At 43.4% G+C, this 19,186-nt stretch overlaps 2 protein-coding genes across 9 annotated transcripts in view; one reads left to right on the top strand and one right to left on the bottom strand.

The window, feature by feature from the left end:
• LOC123770706 (receptor-type tyrosine-protein phosphatase H-like) overlaps nt 1-3,741 on the top strand; it is a 46,148-nt gene extending 42,407 nt beyond the window's left edge. For all 8 annotated transcript variants that reach the window (XM_069305847.1, XM_069305845.1, XM_069305844.1 and 5 more), the window contains 5 exons: nt 5-130; nt 491-639; nt 838-982; nt 1,540-1,615; nt 2,241-3,741. In XM_069305847.1, the coding sequence (XP_069161948.1) occupies nt 5-130; nt 491-639; nt 838-982; nt 1,540-1,615; nt 2,241-2,308 (564 nt within the window). In that variant the 3' untranslated portion in view covers nt 2,309-3,741. The remainder of the gene's footprint in view (nt 1-4; nt 131-490; nt 640-837; nt 983-1,539; nt 1,616-2,240) is intronic.
• Nucleotides 3,733-18,647, bottom strand: LOC123770708 (uncharacterized). Its single transcript, XM_045762817.2, has 9 exons — nt 18,254-18,647; nt 16,515-16,631; nt 16,158-16,252; nt 15,792-15,940; nt 14,217-14,382; nt 11,987-12,888; nt 6,068-6,287; nt 5,871-5,970; nt 3,733-4,415 (listed from the first exon to the last, which is right to left on the bottom strand). Exons 1-9 carry the CDS (start codon nt 18,285-18,287, stop codon nt 4,198-4,200), a joined length of 2,001 nt encoding a protein of 666 aa, XP_045618773.2. The 5' UTR covers nt 18,288-18,647; the 3' UTR covers nt 3,733-4,197.
• Nucleotides 18,648-19,186: the final 539 nt, after the last annotated feature.

Consider the following 19,186-nt stretch of genomic DNA (forward strand, 5'->3'; position numbering starts at 1 on the left):
GCAGGATAAGTGCGCCCAGTACTGGCCGAGGGTGTCTGAACCTTTCATCACAGCCGGAAAGTTCACCATCCGCAACCATAACGAGGAGAGCAGAGTGAACCACGCAATTCGCCTCCTCGAGGTGTCTTTAGTAAGTGTTCGCTCCCAGAGGGTCGCGTAAGTCCGTGTCTGCTGTGAACATTACAGTTCTGACTGTCATTTTATTGTTGTGAATATAAATTCATGTATCAGCGTTCGTACTGCTGTGGAAATGTACTGTGGATTACGTTAAATGTGATTCCTTGATATATATATACACTGTGTCACACAGTGCATCTGTGTATACCTGGCACTGAACATATACAGATAACGGGTGTCAAATCACTGAACTGCTTGCTGTGAGAATGTACAGTGTATATATGTGATAATTTTCTATATAATGGTCACCGTATAGCAGTGAACGTATATTTTGTGAGACTATTTTCATGAGACAATGACCTGGTGACCACAGGGGAACCAGAAGCGCCTGGTGAAACAGTACCACTTCACCGGCTGGCCAGACTTCGGAGCTCCAGACAATGTCAACTACCTGTTGGACTTCATGGCTGAAGTTAGAAGGACCATGCCCACCAACGGTGAGCACCTCCTGGTGCACTGTAGGTAAGCCACCCCCTTCCCCTCCTGCACTGTAGATAAACCAGCGCCCCGACGATGCACTTACCATTAAACAGTAATCAAGATCTCTAATACTGACCTTTATCTCATGTCTCCTGCAAAACAACAATATTTACTATTAATGTGTATTGTTTCCTTGGCAATTATACAATGTGAATCTGACTGCTGTTCCCGTCCATTCAGTGCTGGCGTGGGCCGGACGGGGACCTTCATAACACTGTGGAATTTGATGGACGGTGTTGACAGCAACAGGATCGGGGACGTCATTAACATTAAACAGATGGTGCTCGATATGAGACAGTATCGTCCACATATGGTCCAGGCGTTGGTGAGTGTGTGTTGGTGTGTTTGAATGTGGGTGTTTGTGTGTGTGTGTCTGCTGGCTGTGTTGGTGCTGGTGGGTGTGTTTGTGGGTGTGATAGTGTTTATGCTTGTGTTTTTGTTTGTTGGGGCTAATGTACATGTTTGTGTGTGTTTGTGTGTATGTGTTGGTGTGGGATGTCTGCGTGCAAGTTAGTGTTGGTGAGGGCACTACTAGTATATAAATCCTTGGGACTCCCTTCATCTCCCTCTAGCTTAAACTAGCTTTGTAGTTAGTGTTGTCATGTCATAGGTAACCATGAGTTGAGTGAGTACCACGTTAGCGTAGTGGGCAACCACGTGGATTGATTACAACGAGTATTTTCCTTCACCTGGTCCACTATCAACTGATTTCAACAGAATATTCTCAGTTTTGTGACCTAACTTTGCTGTAAGTTTGTTCCAAAACATATTACCGCAATCATTCATGAATTCTAAGAGGATCTGTACCTATTGCTGTACCACACAGGTCCTGTACTTGTTCTTGTATCACACAGGACCTCTATATGTTTTTGTACTCCACAGGACCAGTACTTGTACCTCTTCAAGTGCATCGCCACCTACATAGAGACGCCATACAAGTGGACCAAGGAATATGCAGGTACACTAGTGATGCAAATTAACAATATGGGACTAGCACTTAAATCTTAAATCATTGTTTGAGCATTCGTGTACAAAACATATATATATATATATATATATATATATATATATATATATGTCATATATATATACATATATATATATATGACCATGGCTAGGACCAAAAGCCTTAGCCATGGACTTAGGATAATTAAGACCCAGAGATAAGGCGTGAGTCACACCAGGGATTTCAACCCCTTGAGTTGAGGTTTGGAGAAGATATCTATCAATGGTGTTTTTACTTTGTCATAACACACCATTTTGAATTCCTAGTGAAACATATTACACAGAAAGTTTTATATAATATTACGCACCGTCTGCCACATAAGATTGTACAATCGACATTGTTTACATTTTTCTTTGATTAATAGTTTTATATTCTATTACACTTGATTTCTCCAGAATTTTGAGATCGATATATTTATCTCTGTATTTATCCATCTTAAAATTATTATCCTTCGTAGACCTGTTGTATGGCTAAACACTAGTGTCTTCGTCCCCCTCTAACTGAGGTATACGATGTCTGAAATCAACGTCGTGTATGATATAACTACAGTATTAATTATATATACTTTCTACGGCAGGCGTCGACCCCATCTACGACAACACCTGCTACCAGAACGACGACCCCATCTACGACAACATGGATTAGCACTCTCGCTGCTGCAATAGTCGACCGAATACGTCATCGCAAATTACCATCAGTATAAATGTTATATTCAAAATGTTGACATTCCTGATAGCGAGGAATGCAGAGCAGTGTATTGTGTGTATTGACACTGTGGTGGGTGGGTGTAACACTGTGGTGGGTGGGTGTAGCACTGTGGTGGGTGACTGTAACACTGTGGTGGGTGGGTGTAGCACTGTGGTGGGTGGGTGTAGCACTGTGGTGGGTGGGTGTAGCACTGTGGTGGGTGACTGTAACACTGTGGTGGGTGGGTGTAACACTGTGGTGGGTGGGTGTAGCACTGTGGTGGGTGGGTGTAGCACTGTGGTGGGTGGGTGTAGCACTGTGGTGGGTGGGTGTAGCACTGTGGTGGGTGGGTGTAGCACTGTGGTGGGTGGGTGTAACACTGTGGTGGGTGGGTGTAACACTGGTGGGTGCATGAAACACTGGTGGGTGTTTGGTAGACAACCAGAACACACGTGTAAGACTTCAGTGTTAACCCTACTGACGTTAACATTCCTGTCCTCCAACACCTGTGTTCACTCACAGGACCTGCCACGAACATTTTAACCATTCAATTTGTTCATTACTTATCTTAATTCACAATGTTAAATATTTGTACATAAATACTTTTAAAATTAGTTATAATTTTTAAAATTCTTTTAATGGGCATTTTTAATTATTTTCATATTTATCAGTGAAATTGGTAGATGGGAGAGAGCAATTATAGATAATTATATGTTAGTGTTAGAAAGGTTTTGTAGCATATGACATGATACTCGACTCAAGGCTGTGGGGAATTTGGCGTCACAGAAGATATCATGTGACCCAAATGTGTGTGTTGAACACTGTGTTAATAAATATTAACAGTGTTTAAAATATCTCGTTTTATGGGTAAAACGTTATCATCCAAGAACATACTCTCTCTTTTGTAAAGAATGTTATCGTGTAAGAACATACTTTCTCTTATTTACAGAATTTCTCTATCATAGGAAATATAATAATCATTAATGTTTAATACGGTTTAATATAAGTATGGTACAGTGTATGACACTTACTATGGTACAGTGTATGACACTATGGTACAGTGTATGACACTATGGTACAGTGTATGACACTATGGTGCAGCATATATCACTTAACTTGGTACATTATACATTAATTTACATTGTACAGCATACATCACTTACTATGGTACAACTATGAACATAATGTTTGGAATTGACTTTCGTTTGCGATATCAAATATCCTTTGTGTGTGTTTGTTAGTCGTTAAGGTAATCATTAAAGTTAACACCTTGAGTGTTTAGGCCTAGATACTCTAGCTTAAGGGGACAAACTTATACCTTGGATCATAGAGAACAAATCATGATGTTAAATTGTTGAAATGAAATGGAATTTATTAAAATATAACAGTAATATATTTTATTTGGCCTCGGTATGTATATACAATTGAAGAAGTTGTTTACATTTTTTCCTGAAGCATTCTTTTGGCTCGAAAATTATATTGTCTTACGTGGGTGAAGATTTTAGTTTTCCTTGAGTAACTGGGAAAGTTATCTTCCTGCTGAAGAAGTTAGATTTCTTTGTGTGAGTACAGAAGATAGGTTGACCAGACCATACACTAGAAAGTGAAGGGACGACGATGTTTCGGCCCGTCCTGTACCATTTTCAAGTCGATTGTGGAGAATGGTCCAGGACGGACCGAAACGTCGTCATCTCTTCACTTTCTAGTGTGTGGTCTGGTCAACAAATTTCAGCCACGTTATTGTGACTCCTCGTCTACAGAAGAGAGCATTCTTTTTTTGTTGCTGAACAATTTAGCTGCCTTTGTCTGGTTTGAGAAGGTGGATGTTAATGTTGGAATGGAGAAGCTTAACCAGCATGACTGGCATTGTTCCTGGTGTAGGCGAGGGTGGCGTTGTGGCCGATGTCTTGTGGCTGGAGAAGGTCTTTACAGAAGCAGTACTTCCTGAGGGTAGAGTGGTTGATACAGTGGCTCTGGTCGCCGTACCTGTTGGTCCTCAGCGCCTCGCCCACCAGCGTGAACTTCTTGTACTGCTTCCTCACCATCGCCTCCAACATCGCCCCGCCTGTGGTGATGATAGAGGGCGCTTGTTACACGCTACTCTTGTACCGTGTCACTCAGCTTGTCCTACACGAGGTAAATATTTACTGCTATCCCCCCCCCAAAAAAAAAAACCTTCCTCCTTCTACCAATTGAACGATATTAATAGTAGATATTTCCATTGACAAGCAGCAATGGAATATAATTTCGTCTTTTGGGTATAGGTTGTATAGGTACTCCATATATATGTTTCTGTCAACCTATCCTTCAAAAATGATAGTACTCGTGGAAACTATTGATCGAACGTACAAAAGTAGACTGTTTTATTTCCCACAAAATTCCCGTTTTTTTTAATTACCTAATTTATTAATTTAACCTCTCCTAGGCCTAAATAATTAATCCTAGACAAAATAAACGTCATCTAAGGCCTAATGTTGTACATATATGTACTATACTAGACTTAAGAAAGATTAGATTTAATTGTTGCCATCTTTCTCTAACGTTATAAAATTAGTAGTAAAAAATGGACTTTTCTTTTCAGAGAAAAAATTCATTTTTGTACATTTGCTCAATAATTACCATAAGAACTATCATTTTTTTTGATGAGAGGTTGGTTCTATGCCTTATATCATTGTAATAATTGCAGTAATTTGCTTTGAGCTTAAAAACACTTATCTCTCGGTCGCTGTATCTTTATCTCTCTCTCTCTCTGTCTCTGTCTCTATCTTTGTTTCTGTCTCAGAGAGGGCCGGGACACGTTCACGACTCTTTGAGGGGAGGTGTAAAGAAGGGGGTGGTATGCTGGTCACGGCTTCGACCCGTGCTTCTGTGTGAGCAAGGGATGTTATCAAAATTTATTTCAACGTGGTTTTGCTCTGCTGAAGGCAATTTATGATTTATAGATTTTTTTACTATACTCCTGATATCAGTGCATAATGTTTTATGATATTATTAGAATAAATAATTTTTTTAGAATTTTTTCTTCATAGAGGGTCGAGCCACTAGCAAACAGGTGCCTAGTGCCAATATAACCATGGGGTACTGTATGAGACCATGCCATGATGTATTAGTTTGATTGGTGGTGAATCTGGCCCGGCCATGTTGAACACGTGCCCCACAGTAATCACGATGACAATTTGAGTGAGGCTAGCCCCAAACATTTGGCCTGCAACTGTGATCAGACAAACCAACATACATTCTAATATATACAAATAGATTACAAGATGTATATGTTTTAGATTTATAAAAAAAAGTGATAAGTGATAGAGTAAATTCGTTTTATCAATTATTTTATCCAAAAATATAAATTTTATACAAAAATAGCACTTTAGAATCCAACTGAACCACAAACACCATATGAAATCAATTGAAAGCACACACAGATGACAATATTAGCCACCTTCAGAGCAAGTGCCCACCTGCCAAGCAAGCAACATTCGGTTAAGGAAATTTACGAATTCGTTCCTGTGAAATTCCTCACCTGGTTGAGTCTGAAATTCCAAGATATAAGTTGACACTTTGTGTTCCTTGTAATACGGTTGAGTGGCTTTGCTGGGGATCACCAGTCGAGCTCTCAGGACCTGAAGGATTGACCACGCATTAGTACATTGACCAGGAAGGCCTACTGGTCTCGTGTTGAACCTTATCCAGCATCATGCACTAACCTTATTCACTAACCTTATCCAACCTCAGAGGCACACAGTCTGGAAACTTTTTCAGGCTTAAGTTTATTTCCCAAGTCGCCACCTCGGCCGCCGCGACGACAGTTAGGTCGTCAAGACTTATTGCCATGGACACTTCACATGTACAGAAGAATTCCGAAATGTTTACGTCGGAACAGCTGCGAGTGTTCGGAACCTCTTCGAACAAACTCTGTCCTCTTCCAGGCTCCGTGGGTCTGTGGAGCAAATTGGTTGTTAATCATCGACTATTTTGCTGTCATGTTTCAGGACATAGAGAATGAGAATACATTGTTTAACACCAGAACTTACTGTCCTGAACCTTAGTGAATATGGATATGCTGTCTGATATAATGTATATGTATACATTGATAAAGTTACTATAGGAAATACCCTCCATGTATCGTACCCATGTATCGGTAGGAAACTACCCTACCATGTACCCCATCACAGGCATATATATATATATATATATATATATATATATATATATATATATATATATATATATATATATATATATATATATATATATATATATATATATGCGAACAAGCCTGAATGGTCCCCAGGACTATATGCGAATGAAAACTCACACCCCAGAAGTGACTCGAACCCATACTCCCAGAAGCAACGCAACTGGTAACTACAGGGCGCCTTAATCCGCTTGACCATCACGGCCGTCAAAAGGAAGTGATAGCCGAGGCTATTTGAGCCACTTCCCCGACGGCAACTCGGATGGTAATCTTGGGCATAGCATTTCACCAAATCACCTCATTCTTTGGGGCACGCGTGAGGAACACAAATGCGAACAAGCCTGAATGGTCCCCAGGACTATATGCGAATGAAAACTCACACCCCAGAAGTGACTCGAACCCATACTCCCAGAAGCAACGCAACTGGTAACTACAGGGCGCCTTAATCCGCTTGACCATCACGGCCGTCAAAAGGAAGTGATAGCCGAGGCTATTTGAGCCACTTCCCCGACGGCAACTCGGATGGTAATCTTGGGCATAGCATTTCACCAAATCACCTCATTCTTTGGGGCACACGTGAGGAACACAAATGCGAACAAGCCTGAATGGTCCCCAGGACTATATGCGAATGAAAACTCACACCCCAGAAGTGACTCGAACCCATACTCCCAGAAGCAACGCAACTGGTAACTACAGGGCGCCTTAATCCGCTTGACCATCACGGCCGTCAAAAGGAAGTGATAGCCGAGGCTATTTGAGCCACTTCCCCGACGGCAACTCGGATGGTAATCTTGGGCATAGCATTTCACCAAATCACCTCATTCTTTGGGGCACACGTGAGGAACACAAATGCGAACAAGCCTGAATGGTCCCCAGGACTATATGCGAATGAAAACTCACACCCCAGAAGTGACTCGAACCCATACTCCCAGAAGCAACGCAACTGGTAACTACAGGGCGCCTTAATCCGCTTGACCATCACGGCCGTCAAAAGGAAGTGATAGCCGAGGCTATTTGAGCCACTTCCCCGACGGCAACTCGGATGGTAATCTTGGGCATAGCATTTCACCAAATCACCTCATTCTTTGGGGCACACGTGAGGAACACAAATGCGAACAAGCCTGAATGGTCCCCAGGACTATATGCGAATGAAAACTCACACCCCAGAAGTGACTCGAACCCATACTCCCAGAAGCAACGCAACTGGTAACTACAGGGCGCCTTAATCCGCTTGACCATCACGGCCGTCAAAAGGAAGTGATAGCCGAGGCTATTTGAGCCACTTCCCCGACGGCAACTCGGATGGTAATCTTGGGCATAGCATTTCACCAAATCACCTCATTCTTTGGGGCACACGTGAGGAACACAAATGCGAACAAGCCTGAATGGTCCCCAGGACTATATGCGAATGAAAACTCACACCCCAGAAGTGACTCGAACCCATACTCCCAGAAGCAACGCAACTGGTAACTACAGGGCGCCTTAATCCGCTTGACCATCACGGCCGTCAAAAGGAAGTGATAGCCGAGGCTATTTGAGCCACTTCCCCGACGGCAACTCGGATGGTAATCTTGGGCATAGCATTTCACCAAATCACCTCATTCTTTGGGGCACACGTGAGGAACACAAATGCGAACAAGCCTGAATGGTCCCCAGGACTATATGCGAATGAAAACTCACACCCCAGAAGTGACTCGAACCCATACTCCCAGAAGCAACGCAACTGGTAACTACAGGGCGCCTTAATCCGCTTGACCATCACGGCCGTCAAAAGGAAGTGATAGCCGAGGCTATTTGAGCCACTTCCCCGACGGCAACTCGGATGGTAATCTTGGGCATAGCATTTCACCAAATCACCTCATTCTTTGGGGCACACGTGAGGAACACAAATGCGAACAAGCCTGAATGGTCCCCAGGACTATATGCGAATGAAAACTCACACCCCAGAAGTGACTCGAACCCATACTCCCAGAAGCAACGCAACTGGTAACTACAGGGCGCCTTAATCCGCTTGACCATCACGGCCGTCAAAAGGAAGTGATAGCCGAGGCTATTTGAGCCACTTCCCCGACAGCAACTCGGATGGTAATCTTGGGCATAGCATTTCACCAAATCACCTCATTCTTTGGGGCACACGTGAGGAACACAAATGCGAACAAGCCTGAATGGTCCCCAGGACTATATGCGAATGAAAACTCACACCCCAGAAGTGACTCGAACCCATACTCCCAGAAGCAACGCAACTGGTAACTACAGGGCGCCTTAATCCGCTTGACCATCACGGCCGTCAAAAGGAAGTGATAGCCGAGGCTATTTGAGCCACTTCCCCGACGGCAACTCGGATGGTAATCTTGGGCATAGCATTTCACCAAATCACCTCATTCTTTGGGGCACACGTGAGGAACACAAATGCGAACAAGCCTGAATGGTCCCCAGGACTATATGCGAATGAAAACTCACACCCCAGAAGTGACTCGAACCCATACTCCCAGAAGCAACGCAACTGGTAACTACAGGGCGCCTTAATCCGCTTGACCATCACGGCCGTCAAAAGGAAGTGATAGCCGAGGCTATTTGAGCCACTTCCCCGACGGCAACTCGGATGGTAATCTTGGGCATAGCATTTCACCAAATCACCTCATTCTTTGGAGTATTCATTCGCATATAGTCCTGGGGACCATTCAGGCTTGTTCGCATTTGTGTTCCTCACGTGTGCCCCAAAGAATGAGGTGATTTGGTGAAATGCTATGCCCAAGATTACCATCCGAGTTGCCGTCGGGGAAGTGGCTCAAATAGCCTCGGCTATCACTTCCTTTTGACGGCCGTGATGGTCAAGCGGATTAAGGCGCCCTGTAGTTACCAGTTGCGTTGCTTCTGGGAGTATGGGTTCGAGTCACTTCTGGGGTGTGAGTTTTCATTCGCATATAGTCCTGGGGACCATTCAGGCTTGTTCGCATTTGTGTTCCTCACGTGTGCCCCAAAGAATGAGGTGATTTGGTGAAATGCTATGCCCAAGATTACCATCCGAGTTGCCGTCGGGGAAGTGGCTCAAATAGCCTCGGCTATCACTTCCTTTTGACGGCCGTGATGGTCAAGCGGATTAAGGCGCCCTGTAGTTACCAGTTGCGTTGCTTCTGGGAGTATGGGTTCGAGTCACTTCTGGGGTGTGAGTTTTCATTCGCATATAGTCCTGGGGACCATTCAGGCTTGTTCGCATTTGTGTTCCTCACGTGTGCCCCAAAGAATGAGGTGATTTGGTGAAATGCTATGCCCAAGATTACCATCCGAGTTGCCGTCGGGGAAGTGGCTCAAATAGCCTCGGCTATCACTTCCTTTTGACGGCCGTGATGGTCAAGCGGATTAAGGCGCCCTGTAGTTACCAGTTGCGTTGCTTCTGGGAGTATGGGTTCGAGTCACTTCTGGGGTGTGAGTTTTCATTCGCATATAGTCCTGGGGACCATTCAGGCTTGTTCGCATTTGTGTTCCTCACGTGTGCCCCAAAGAATGAGGTGATTTGGTGAAATGCTATGCCCAAGATTACCATCCGAGTTGCCGTCGGGGAAGTGGCTCAAATAGCCTCGGCTATCACTTCCTTTTGACGGCCGTGATGGTCAAGCGGATTAAGGCGCCCTGTAGTTACCAGTTGCGTTGCTTCTGGGAGTATGGGTTCGAGTCACTTCTGGGGTGTGAGTTTTCATTCGCATATAGTCCTGGGGACCATTCAGGCTTGTTCGCATTTGTGTTCCTCACGTGTGCCCCAAAGAATGAGGTGATTTGGTGAAATGCTATGCCCAAGATTACCATCCGAGTTGCCGTCGGGGAAGTGGCTCAAATAGCCTCGGCTATCACTTCCTTTTGACGGCCGTGATGGTCAAGCGGATTAAGGCGCCCTGTAGTTACCAGTTGCGTTGCTTCTGGGAGTATGGGTTCGAGTCACTTCTGGGGTGTGAGTTTTCATTCGCATATAGTCCTGGGGACCATTCAGGCTTGTTCGCATTTGTGTTCCTCACGTGTGCCCCAAAGAATGAGGTGATTTGGTGAAATGCTATGCCCAAGATTACCATCCGAGTTGCCGTCGGGGAAGTGGCTCAAATAGCCTCGGCTATCACTTCCTTTTGACGGCCGTGATGGTCAAGCGGATTAAGGCGCCCTGTAGTTACCAGTTGCGTTGCTTCTGGGAGTATGGGTTCGAGTCACTTCTGGGGTGTGAGTTTTCATTCGCATATAGTCCTGGGGACCATTCAGGCTTGTTCGCATTTGTGTTCCTCACGTGTGCCCCAAAGAATGAGGTGATTTGGTGAAATGCTATGCCCAAGATTACCATCCGAGTTGCCGTCGGGGAAGTGGCTCAAATAGCCTCGGCTATCACTTCCTTTTGACGGCCGTGATGGTCAAGCGGATTAAGGCGCCCTGTAGTTACCAGTTGCGTTGCTTCTGGGAGTATGGGTTCGAGTCACTTCTGGGGTGTGAGTTTTCATTCGCATATAGTCCTGGGGACCATTCAGGCTTGTTCGCATTTGTGTTCCTCACGTGTGCCCCAAAGAATGAGGTGATTTGGTGAAATGCTATGCCCAAGATTACCATCCGAGTTGCCGTCGGGGAAGTGGCTCAAATAGCCTCGGCTATCACTTCCTTTTGACGGCCGTGATGGTCAAGCGGATTAAGGCGCCCTGTAGTTACCAGTTGCGTTGCTTCTGGGAGTATGGGTTCGAGTCACTTCTGGGGTGTGAGTTTTCATTCGCATATAGTCCTGGGGACCATTCAGGCTTGTTCGCATTTGTGTTCCTCACGTGTGCCCCAAAGAATGAGGTGATTTGGTGAAATGCTATGCCCAAGATTACCATCCGAGTTGCCGTCGGGGAAGTGGCTCAAATAGCCTCGGCTATCACTTCCTTTTGACGGCCGTGATGGTCAAGCGGATTAAGGCGCCCTGTAGTTACCAGTTGCGTTGCTTCTGGGAGTATGGGTTCGAGTCACTTCTGGGGTGTGAGTTTTCATTCGCATATAGTCCTGGGGACCATTCAGGCTTGTTCGCATTTGTGTTCCTCACGTGTGCCCCAAAGAATGAGGTGATTTGGTGAAATGCTATGCCCAAGATTACCATCCGAGTTGCCGTCGGGGAAGTGGCTCAAATAGCCTCGGCTATCACTTCCTTTTGACGGCCGTGATGGTCAAGCGGATTAAGGCGCCCTGTAGTTACCAGTTGCGTTGCTTCTGGGAGTATGGGTTCGAGTCACTTCTGGGGTGTGAGTTTTCATTCATATATATATATATATATATATTAATGCCTGTGATGGGGTACACATAAGATAAAAAAACAGGTAATATTGAGTTGTCAATAGTGATATCACGGCGTTTTTCTCATAAACTTTTGTTAATGCATATTTCAGTAAAATATCTCACTGGTAAGTCCTTCCGGACTCACTTCAACCAGGATTTACCGTTTTGTGTTGGTGGCGAAGTCCCCCGAGGCCAGACTGTGAAGTGTCTCGTGGATGTCCAGGTTGGAGGTCAGTCTCCTGGTGTTGGTGACCAGGTTCTTCCAGGCCACAGGGTAGACCTTCTTGAACCACGGAGGGAAGACAGCGAACAAGAAGGGCAATCTCTCCTCTATCTGGCCCATGTATGTATGACGGAAGGGACCATAGCGAAGGCCATGGTCGCTGACGAGGAGGACGACGGTGTGGTTGAGATAGCCATTGTCCTGGAACTGAGTCATCAACCTCAGTAAGTGATCGTCGACGACCCTTGGCATCGTGAGTGAGTCATGAGTCACAGTTGAACTCCAGTAAAATCCAAAATAAGGCACGTCCTGGAACTCCTCGGCTACGGCCAACGAGTAGTTGTGGATTAAAGATATTTTCAGTTGTTGTCCCACACACAAGCCATAAGTAGTAGAGAAACCTTGAACACCGTGCGCAATCCAACCAGCACCCACAAATGCATTTCGAGGGGACAAATCAACATAATTATCTACAAAACCATTATGTGTGTAGTCAAAAATTCCTCTCGGAGCTACGTCCTCACCGAAGGCTGTTAGATATCCTTCATTATCAAAATCTTTCCATATTATCGGACAATTATCCAGATATTGATTCCTCGGTAAACATGCGTGCGCACTGATCTCTACATCGGTATGGCCAAACATTATTGCATACGCGTTTGGTAAGGTATTTTCACCTATTTTGTTGTAGCCACGAAAGTCGAGGGCTCCGAGGTGCTCCGTGACGTAGTGGTAGGTGTTGGGCATGTGGCGGATGGCGTTGTAGCGAGACACGGCGTCCGTGCCCAGCACCAACACACTCAGCTTCTCCGGGTGATCACTGCGGCTTCCAAACTTCTCCTGTGAATATATATATAAAAAGTGACGAGCTCAAGATTAATTTGAATGCAAAATTTAAGGAATAATGTTAAGAAATACTTAACACCCCAGCTAAGACATATTATAGTAATGAATACATTATTGTTTTCTAAACAGGATCATTTCAGGGAAATGTTTAAGATACGTTTCTCACGGCCACAAGGATGAAGTGGATGTTTGGTTATAAGTGGAAAAGGGAGGCGACTCTTGTCTTATGGGGTCAATGTTAGACTAGGGAGAGGTTATAGTGGCTCTGAGAAGGGAAGGGAAGGAGGTAGGTGATGTTTGTAGCAAATGGAGGTGATGATGGAAGAGGAGATGGTTGTGGAAGAGGAGAGATTATGGGGTTATTATACACCTATGAGGTGTATAGGACCTATAGGCAGGAAAGGACCTTCGTGTGCTCTTTGGTCTGACCTGCTCCTGTGTGTTAATTATGAGGTTTCCTGCTCTGGTATTATATTCAAATATTCTGGTATTCTGGTATTGATATATTCAAATAATATCTGGTATTCTCTCTGATTGTTGGGGTTGACTCCCGTTCATGTCTGTCTTACACTAGCTTTAGCTAATTCCTTTTGTTCTAAGAACAGCTCAAGATATTTGCTTTTAAATTTGACCAAGCTCCGCAAAATATTTTGTATCTCAAAAGACAATATCTCAATAGCCATTTTCGTCCTCGAAATTGATTTGAATAAGTTAAACAAAAAACATATCCTGAAATTTTTCTGCTATGATCTTATTTTACGGTGATCAATATTGTTCTCATATACCTCTAATTCTTTCATGAATTTAAATAACTACACAACATCCTGCCAGTCCCAATAGTTCCTATCGCTAATTGACATAGTCCCAAATATCTCCAATTTATGGATCACACTACTTCCCTCTTGTTACCCTGCGTTAATGTGCGTGTGCGTGTGAGTGTGTGTGTGTGTGTGTGTGTGTGTGTGTGTGTGTGCGTGTGAGTGTGTGTGTGTGTGTGTGTGTGTGTGTGTGTGTGTGTGTGTGCGCGCGCGCGCGCGTCTGTGTGTCTGTGTACTCACCTAGTTGTGCTTGCGGGGGTTGAGCTCTGGCTCTTTGGTCGGCATCATAGCATCTATCACAGGTAAATTATACTAAGTTAAATATATATAGATTGCATTACATTACATAAACCATGTCTCCTAGAGTGGCCCTTCATATGGCTCGCATGAGACAACCCGTTCTCACACTAGGCTGTTTAAAGCAGCGGCCGTCCTCCCCAGACGCACTCATCAATGTGTGTCTGTGTGTCTGTGTGTCTGTGTGTGTGTAGTATAATGAAATACCTTGAACATGTCTCTCTTCTTCCTGCCCGTTCTTGGCTGCACAAAAAAGTGGACATTTCTGTAGAAAACGGTGTTGTTACGGAGGGTCGTGTTGACACAGTACACCAGGATTCCTTCCTCTACTATTAGAGTCTTTTCCTCCACTATGACAACGATCTCTTGAAGCCTGAAAAAGTGGACTGTCATAGAACAACAAGGAACGGTCATCCTGCAATGGTGACTTTTCAGTGTGCAATAGTAAACTCTCACACTGCAGCAGTGAGGTCTCAGTGTGCATTATTGCACTCAGCACCAGTGAACGCTGAGAATGTATTGCTGACTTAACAGTCACTATCAGTAAACTCCCCAATAGACTTGCCTGTGACTCGCGTGGTGTTAACAGTTAGGTTATTGTGTTATCACTGACGCTGTATGCTTGTTATACTTACATGTGACTAAAAGATATCATTTGTATATATTAAAAGCGTGGCTTACATGTTTATCACAAGCAGACTTATCAGTCCCTGAAGGCATTATGCTTCCATAGACTCCATCACCTCGACGTTATACGAGAATCTGATAGCCTTATAATGTTTGCATATTGTGGTATTATAAATCTATTTAAAAAGAAACTGGTATACAAATGATATTATGTATGCTCTGAATAATTTATATTAGAGAGTAGGTATTCATAGTACCCCCTTGATACTGACAAGATCTCTGAACATAATTTGTTAATTGTTAGGATTGTGAGACATAAATATAAGTCTCGAACAGTTCATCAACTTGGTCACAGACCAAGTCAGGTGTACACTCAATGCCTAACAAACCAGTAATGATTACGAAATAATGAATAAATGTATGTGTTCTGCATGTGCCGGATCATAGCATCTATCACAGGCAGATTATACTAAATTAAATATATATACAGATTGCATTACATTACATAAACCACGTCTCCTAGAGTGGGCCTTCATATGACTCAAATGAGATCGTTGCTGCTCTGAAACTGGTTCGGTCCAATTCACAGAGCTTCAGTCAGGTGAAGGGTCGAGGTTTTACGGCTCACCGGAGGTGAGCGTTCGCACTGCGTGATATCAGGGTCAGTAGGTGCTATTTCCAGCCTAAATTACCTGCGAGATTACTTGCTTCCTTTGATTACACCACCACAAGCGACCATTCTGCCGTCGCTTGTGTGCCATTTAGAGAGGGTCACTTACAGACTCAATCAGCTTCTCTCTGTTTCGCTACATCTTACGATCTTTGGCTAATTACTTCTCCATGTGTCATTATATCTCTATTGATATAAAGAGATCATTAATAATTTATTAAAATAAATAACTTTGTCTTGTAACCTATACTTGAATGCCACCACGTTATCCGGAGAAACGAATAACGAATCGAATCGAACGAAACGAATCTCTTGTATTGGAGAATCAAATGTTCAAGAACCATATTGCATTCCACGCACGTATGTGTGTTTTGTATGGTTTGTGTTTACATGTTTTGTAAAGTAAGTGGCCTTAGTTATGTTTTGTAAAGCAGAGTTTCCTTAGTAATGTTATGCAAAGTAAAGTTGCCTTAGTTATCCCTTACACGGGTCGTCTGTATTTCTGCCCGATGGCCTGGTAAGTGCAGTTCACGGCATCGATGGTCAGGTTGTAGTGGGTGATCCGGTCCTTGTAGAACACAAGGTACAGGTCTCGTCCCTCTGTGAGCTGAGGTTGTAGGGAACACGCGGGCATCTGAGAGGTAAAATAATATTTAATTTCGATTTGTATGTATAACTTTGTATAATGAATAACGTTACTGCTGTATTTCTGTGAATATTGTTCATCTACGACTCAAGGGAACTCCAAGAACATTTAGCAAGTGGCATTTTGCATTGTGAAGCGTTAGGGGATGTATTTGATTGTAAAATTATCTATCAGTATTGACAATGATGACTACTCAGGGACTCACCGTGGGTAACGAACGCCTGTAAACGTTAATCTCGTGCAGGGGAAAGTTTGGAATGGAGCAGCCTGGAGTGTTGATGAGGAAGAGTGAGTCGTTCCCTGCAGAAATTGTTGGAAAAGTGGAAGGAGTTTCGAGTGAAAGAGAGTTGTGGAAAAAAAAAATCCACTGTCTTATACATGATCTTATATACCATATAGGAGTAGCCCATTGACGGGGAAAAGACTTGTGAGTTCACTCTTGTGTTCACCCACAAATAAACGAAGATATGAACACTGGATTACTCTCATCAACTAGCGGGAAAATATGACACAGACGCATTGAAAGATTAACAGCAAAAAGCAGATTAAAACGCAAGCTTACCGGAACATCTGATGCCACAAGGTTTAGGAGAAGATCTTGCGTTCAGGAATTGGGTGAAGTTGGACTGGAAGAGAACGCACCACACACACAGGAACGCCATACCGGCCAAGACCGAGCCTGTGGCGGTAAGAATACTGAAGGGGGTGACTAACAGGGGGAAGGCGCCAAGCCATTACGACTGTAGAGCACTGGGAAGAGGTCAGGATAAGGATTTGGGATGGGACGGTGGGAAAGGAATGGTGCCCAACCACTTAGACAGTCGGGGATTGAACGCCGACCTGCATAAAGCGAAACCGCCGCTCTACAGTCCAGCCCAATTCGTCTACAACCCTATTGGTCTACAATATGGTTGCAGACTAATTAGTCTACAGAATTAGTCTACAACCATATTGTCAAACCAGTAATTGAAAATATTTCGTTCTGCATCGGAATTTACCTAATTTATGGCCAGGGTGTAACAGGGTAGACTTAGAGTGGGCCGGGATCTACACGAAGGAGATAACGAAAACAAAAAAAAAAGCTTGCTAAAGTGGTCAGAATGATGGCTATTGGAATCTAACACCAGTAAATGCAAAGTTATGATGTGGGGAAGAGTGGATGAGAATCAGAAGCGATACAGACCTTATAAACCCCCCCTTACTCCCCTCACCCACAAGTTTTCCATCGTTCATACAAGAAACCAACTTTATATCTCCTTGCAATGATTTCGGGGCTCAACGTCCCTGCGGCCCGGTCCTCAACCAGGCCTCCTCTGTCCTCGACCACCTTAATTGAACTTTCCCCTCAACTTTCCGGTCTTCATCATCAGAATGAACTTTACTCGCAAAGTTTCCAGCGTAGATCTTCAGACTGAACTTTACCCCTAAAGTTTTCCAGACGCTGATCCTCAGAGCGAACTTGATGCCTTGGTTAGTATATAAGGGAGACTTTATAGAACTATAAAGCTTATATCATGTTAAGTTCTGGGTTATACATGTATATACATGTATATTAATGTACAATATACATGTTATTAATAATAAAAACATTTACAAAACATTTAATTGTTTTAGTAAATACAGTCATATATATAATACAATATTTTATTATACAATAGGACACAGTAAACAGAATTAGTGCCACTTATTAAATATTTAATAAAGTCAATTATTTTGTATTTAATTATTTCATCTTTTTTCATTTTTGTTTGGGGATTGTTTTGATTTGTATTGTATCTTTCCAACATTTGCTTCAGGATGAGGAAACTGTTGTTGCGTGCTTCATGCATTGTGTACACACACGTGACGCTAACGGTGTTGTGCTCCGTACACTGTAGTTACAGTGTCTGCCTGCAGGATCGTGCTCTGGCTCTTGGGCCCCGCGCCTTATTAACCGCCAGTTGTCTAATGTGCTGACTCCCGATATTTCTCTATCATCATATATATATATATATATATATATATATATATATATATATATATATATATATATATATATATATATATATATATAATGTCTCTCTAATCGAAACACACTTATCCCCAGGATGCAGCCCGTAGCTCCTAATTAACTCCCCGGTACTTATTCACTGCCAGGTGAATAGAGGCGTCAGGTGAAAGAAATTATACCCGATTTGTTTCTTCTTCGGCAGAGGCCCTTTAGACTACGACGCCAGAGCGTTGATTGCTCGGCCACCAGGACCTCACTTGCTTTTTATACAGATATCCTCCTCGGTATCATGTCACGTACGAGTTACTTACAGGTCAGACCGCGGTGGTAGAGGAAGAAGAACATGGAGGAGACTGTAACCTCCTGTACCCAGCTCTGAGGCGGGTACAGCACTGGAGTTATGACGAGTGAACAGCCACTTAGTCAATTCGCGTTGTAACACACCGTTCTGGAGCGGCTGTGAATGATCACACCAACAGCTTCAGCCGACTCTTCCTAATTGACGACACAAACCAACTGGGCGATCGTCAAGTGCGCCCAGTTACCCCTCGCATGTTTACATGTTATGTATTATATATGTACATATATAACTGAATGTGTGTGTGTGTGTTATCTTGCACCTGCGGGAGATGGCGTGCTCTACGACTCCCAGGTGTTCTGGGAGCAGTAATTTGTAGACAACATTGTTGAGACTGCGAATGGAAAATTTCCCATCTTGGCCAGTCTAGGAGAGCTATGTATATGGGGCATATATATATGCTATATATATCTGACTTTTAAAAAGGAAAACAGTAAATTAAAGTTCAGAATAAAGTTGCATAAATGGTTGTTGAATAGCAAGACAACAGTGTGGTTTATTTGATAATATGTATTGGGAGTAGAGAGAGTCGAACAATTAAATATGACATCATTGAAGTACGCGGACGGATGAAAGGGTTTAACTAGACGATTATTAATACGTACTAAATCTATCAACACAAAATATAATCTAAAAATAATGTACTAAATACAATTAGAATTTTAGAGTAAAACCCCCTCTAGGAGGATTCTACATTTCCGGCTAACATAATAGATCAAGGATCACTAGATTTGTTGTTTAAGTGTAGGTTAGATATATATGTGAAGTGAGCTTAGGTGGGTATAAAGAGTTGCCCCATATTAACCAAGAGGCCTTCTACAGTTGCCATATTTCTGTACTCTGGTACGGCAACTTTCTGTTTCGTTCGGCTACGACACAGCGGAAG

This window comes from Procambarus clarkii, chromosome 56 (genome assembly GCF_040958095.1).
Source record: "Procambarus clarkii isolate CNS0578487 chromosome 56, FALCON_Pclarkii_2.0, whole genome shotgun sequence".
Lineage (NCBI taxonomy): Eukaryota > Metazoa > Arthropoda > Malacostraca > Decapoda > Cambaridae > Procambarus > Procambarus clarkii.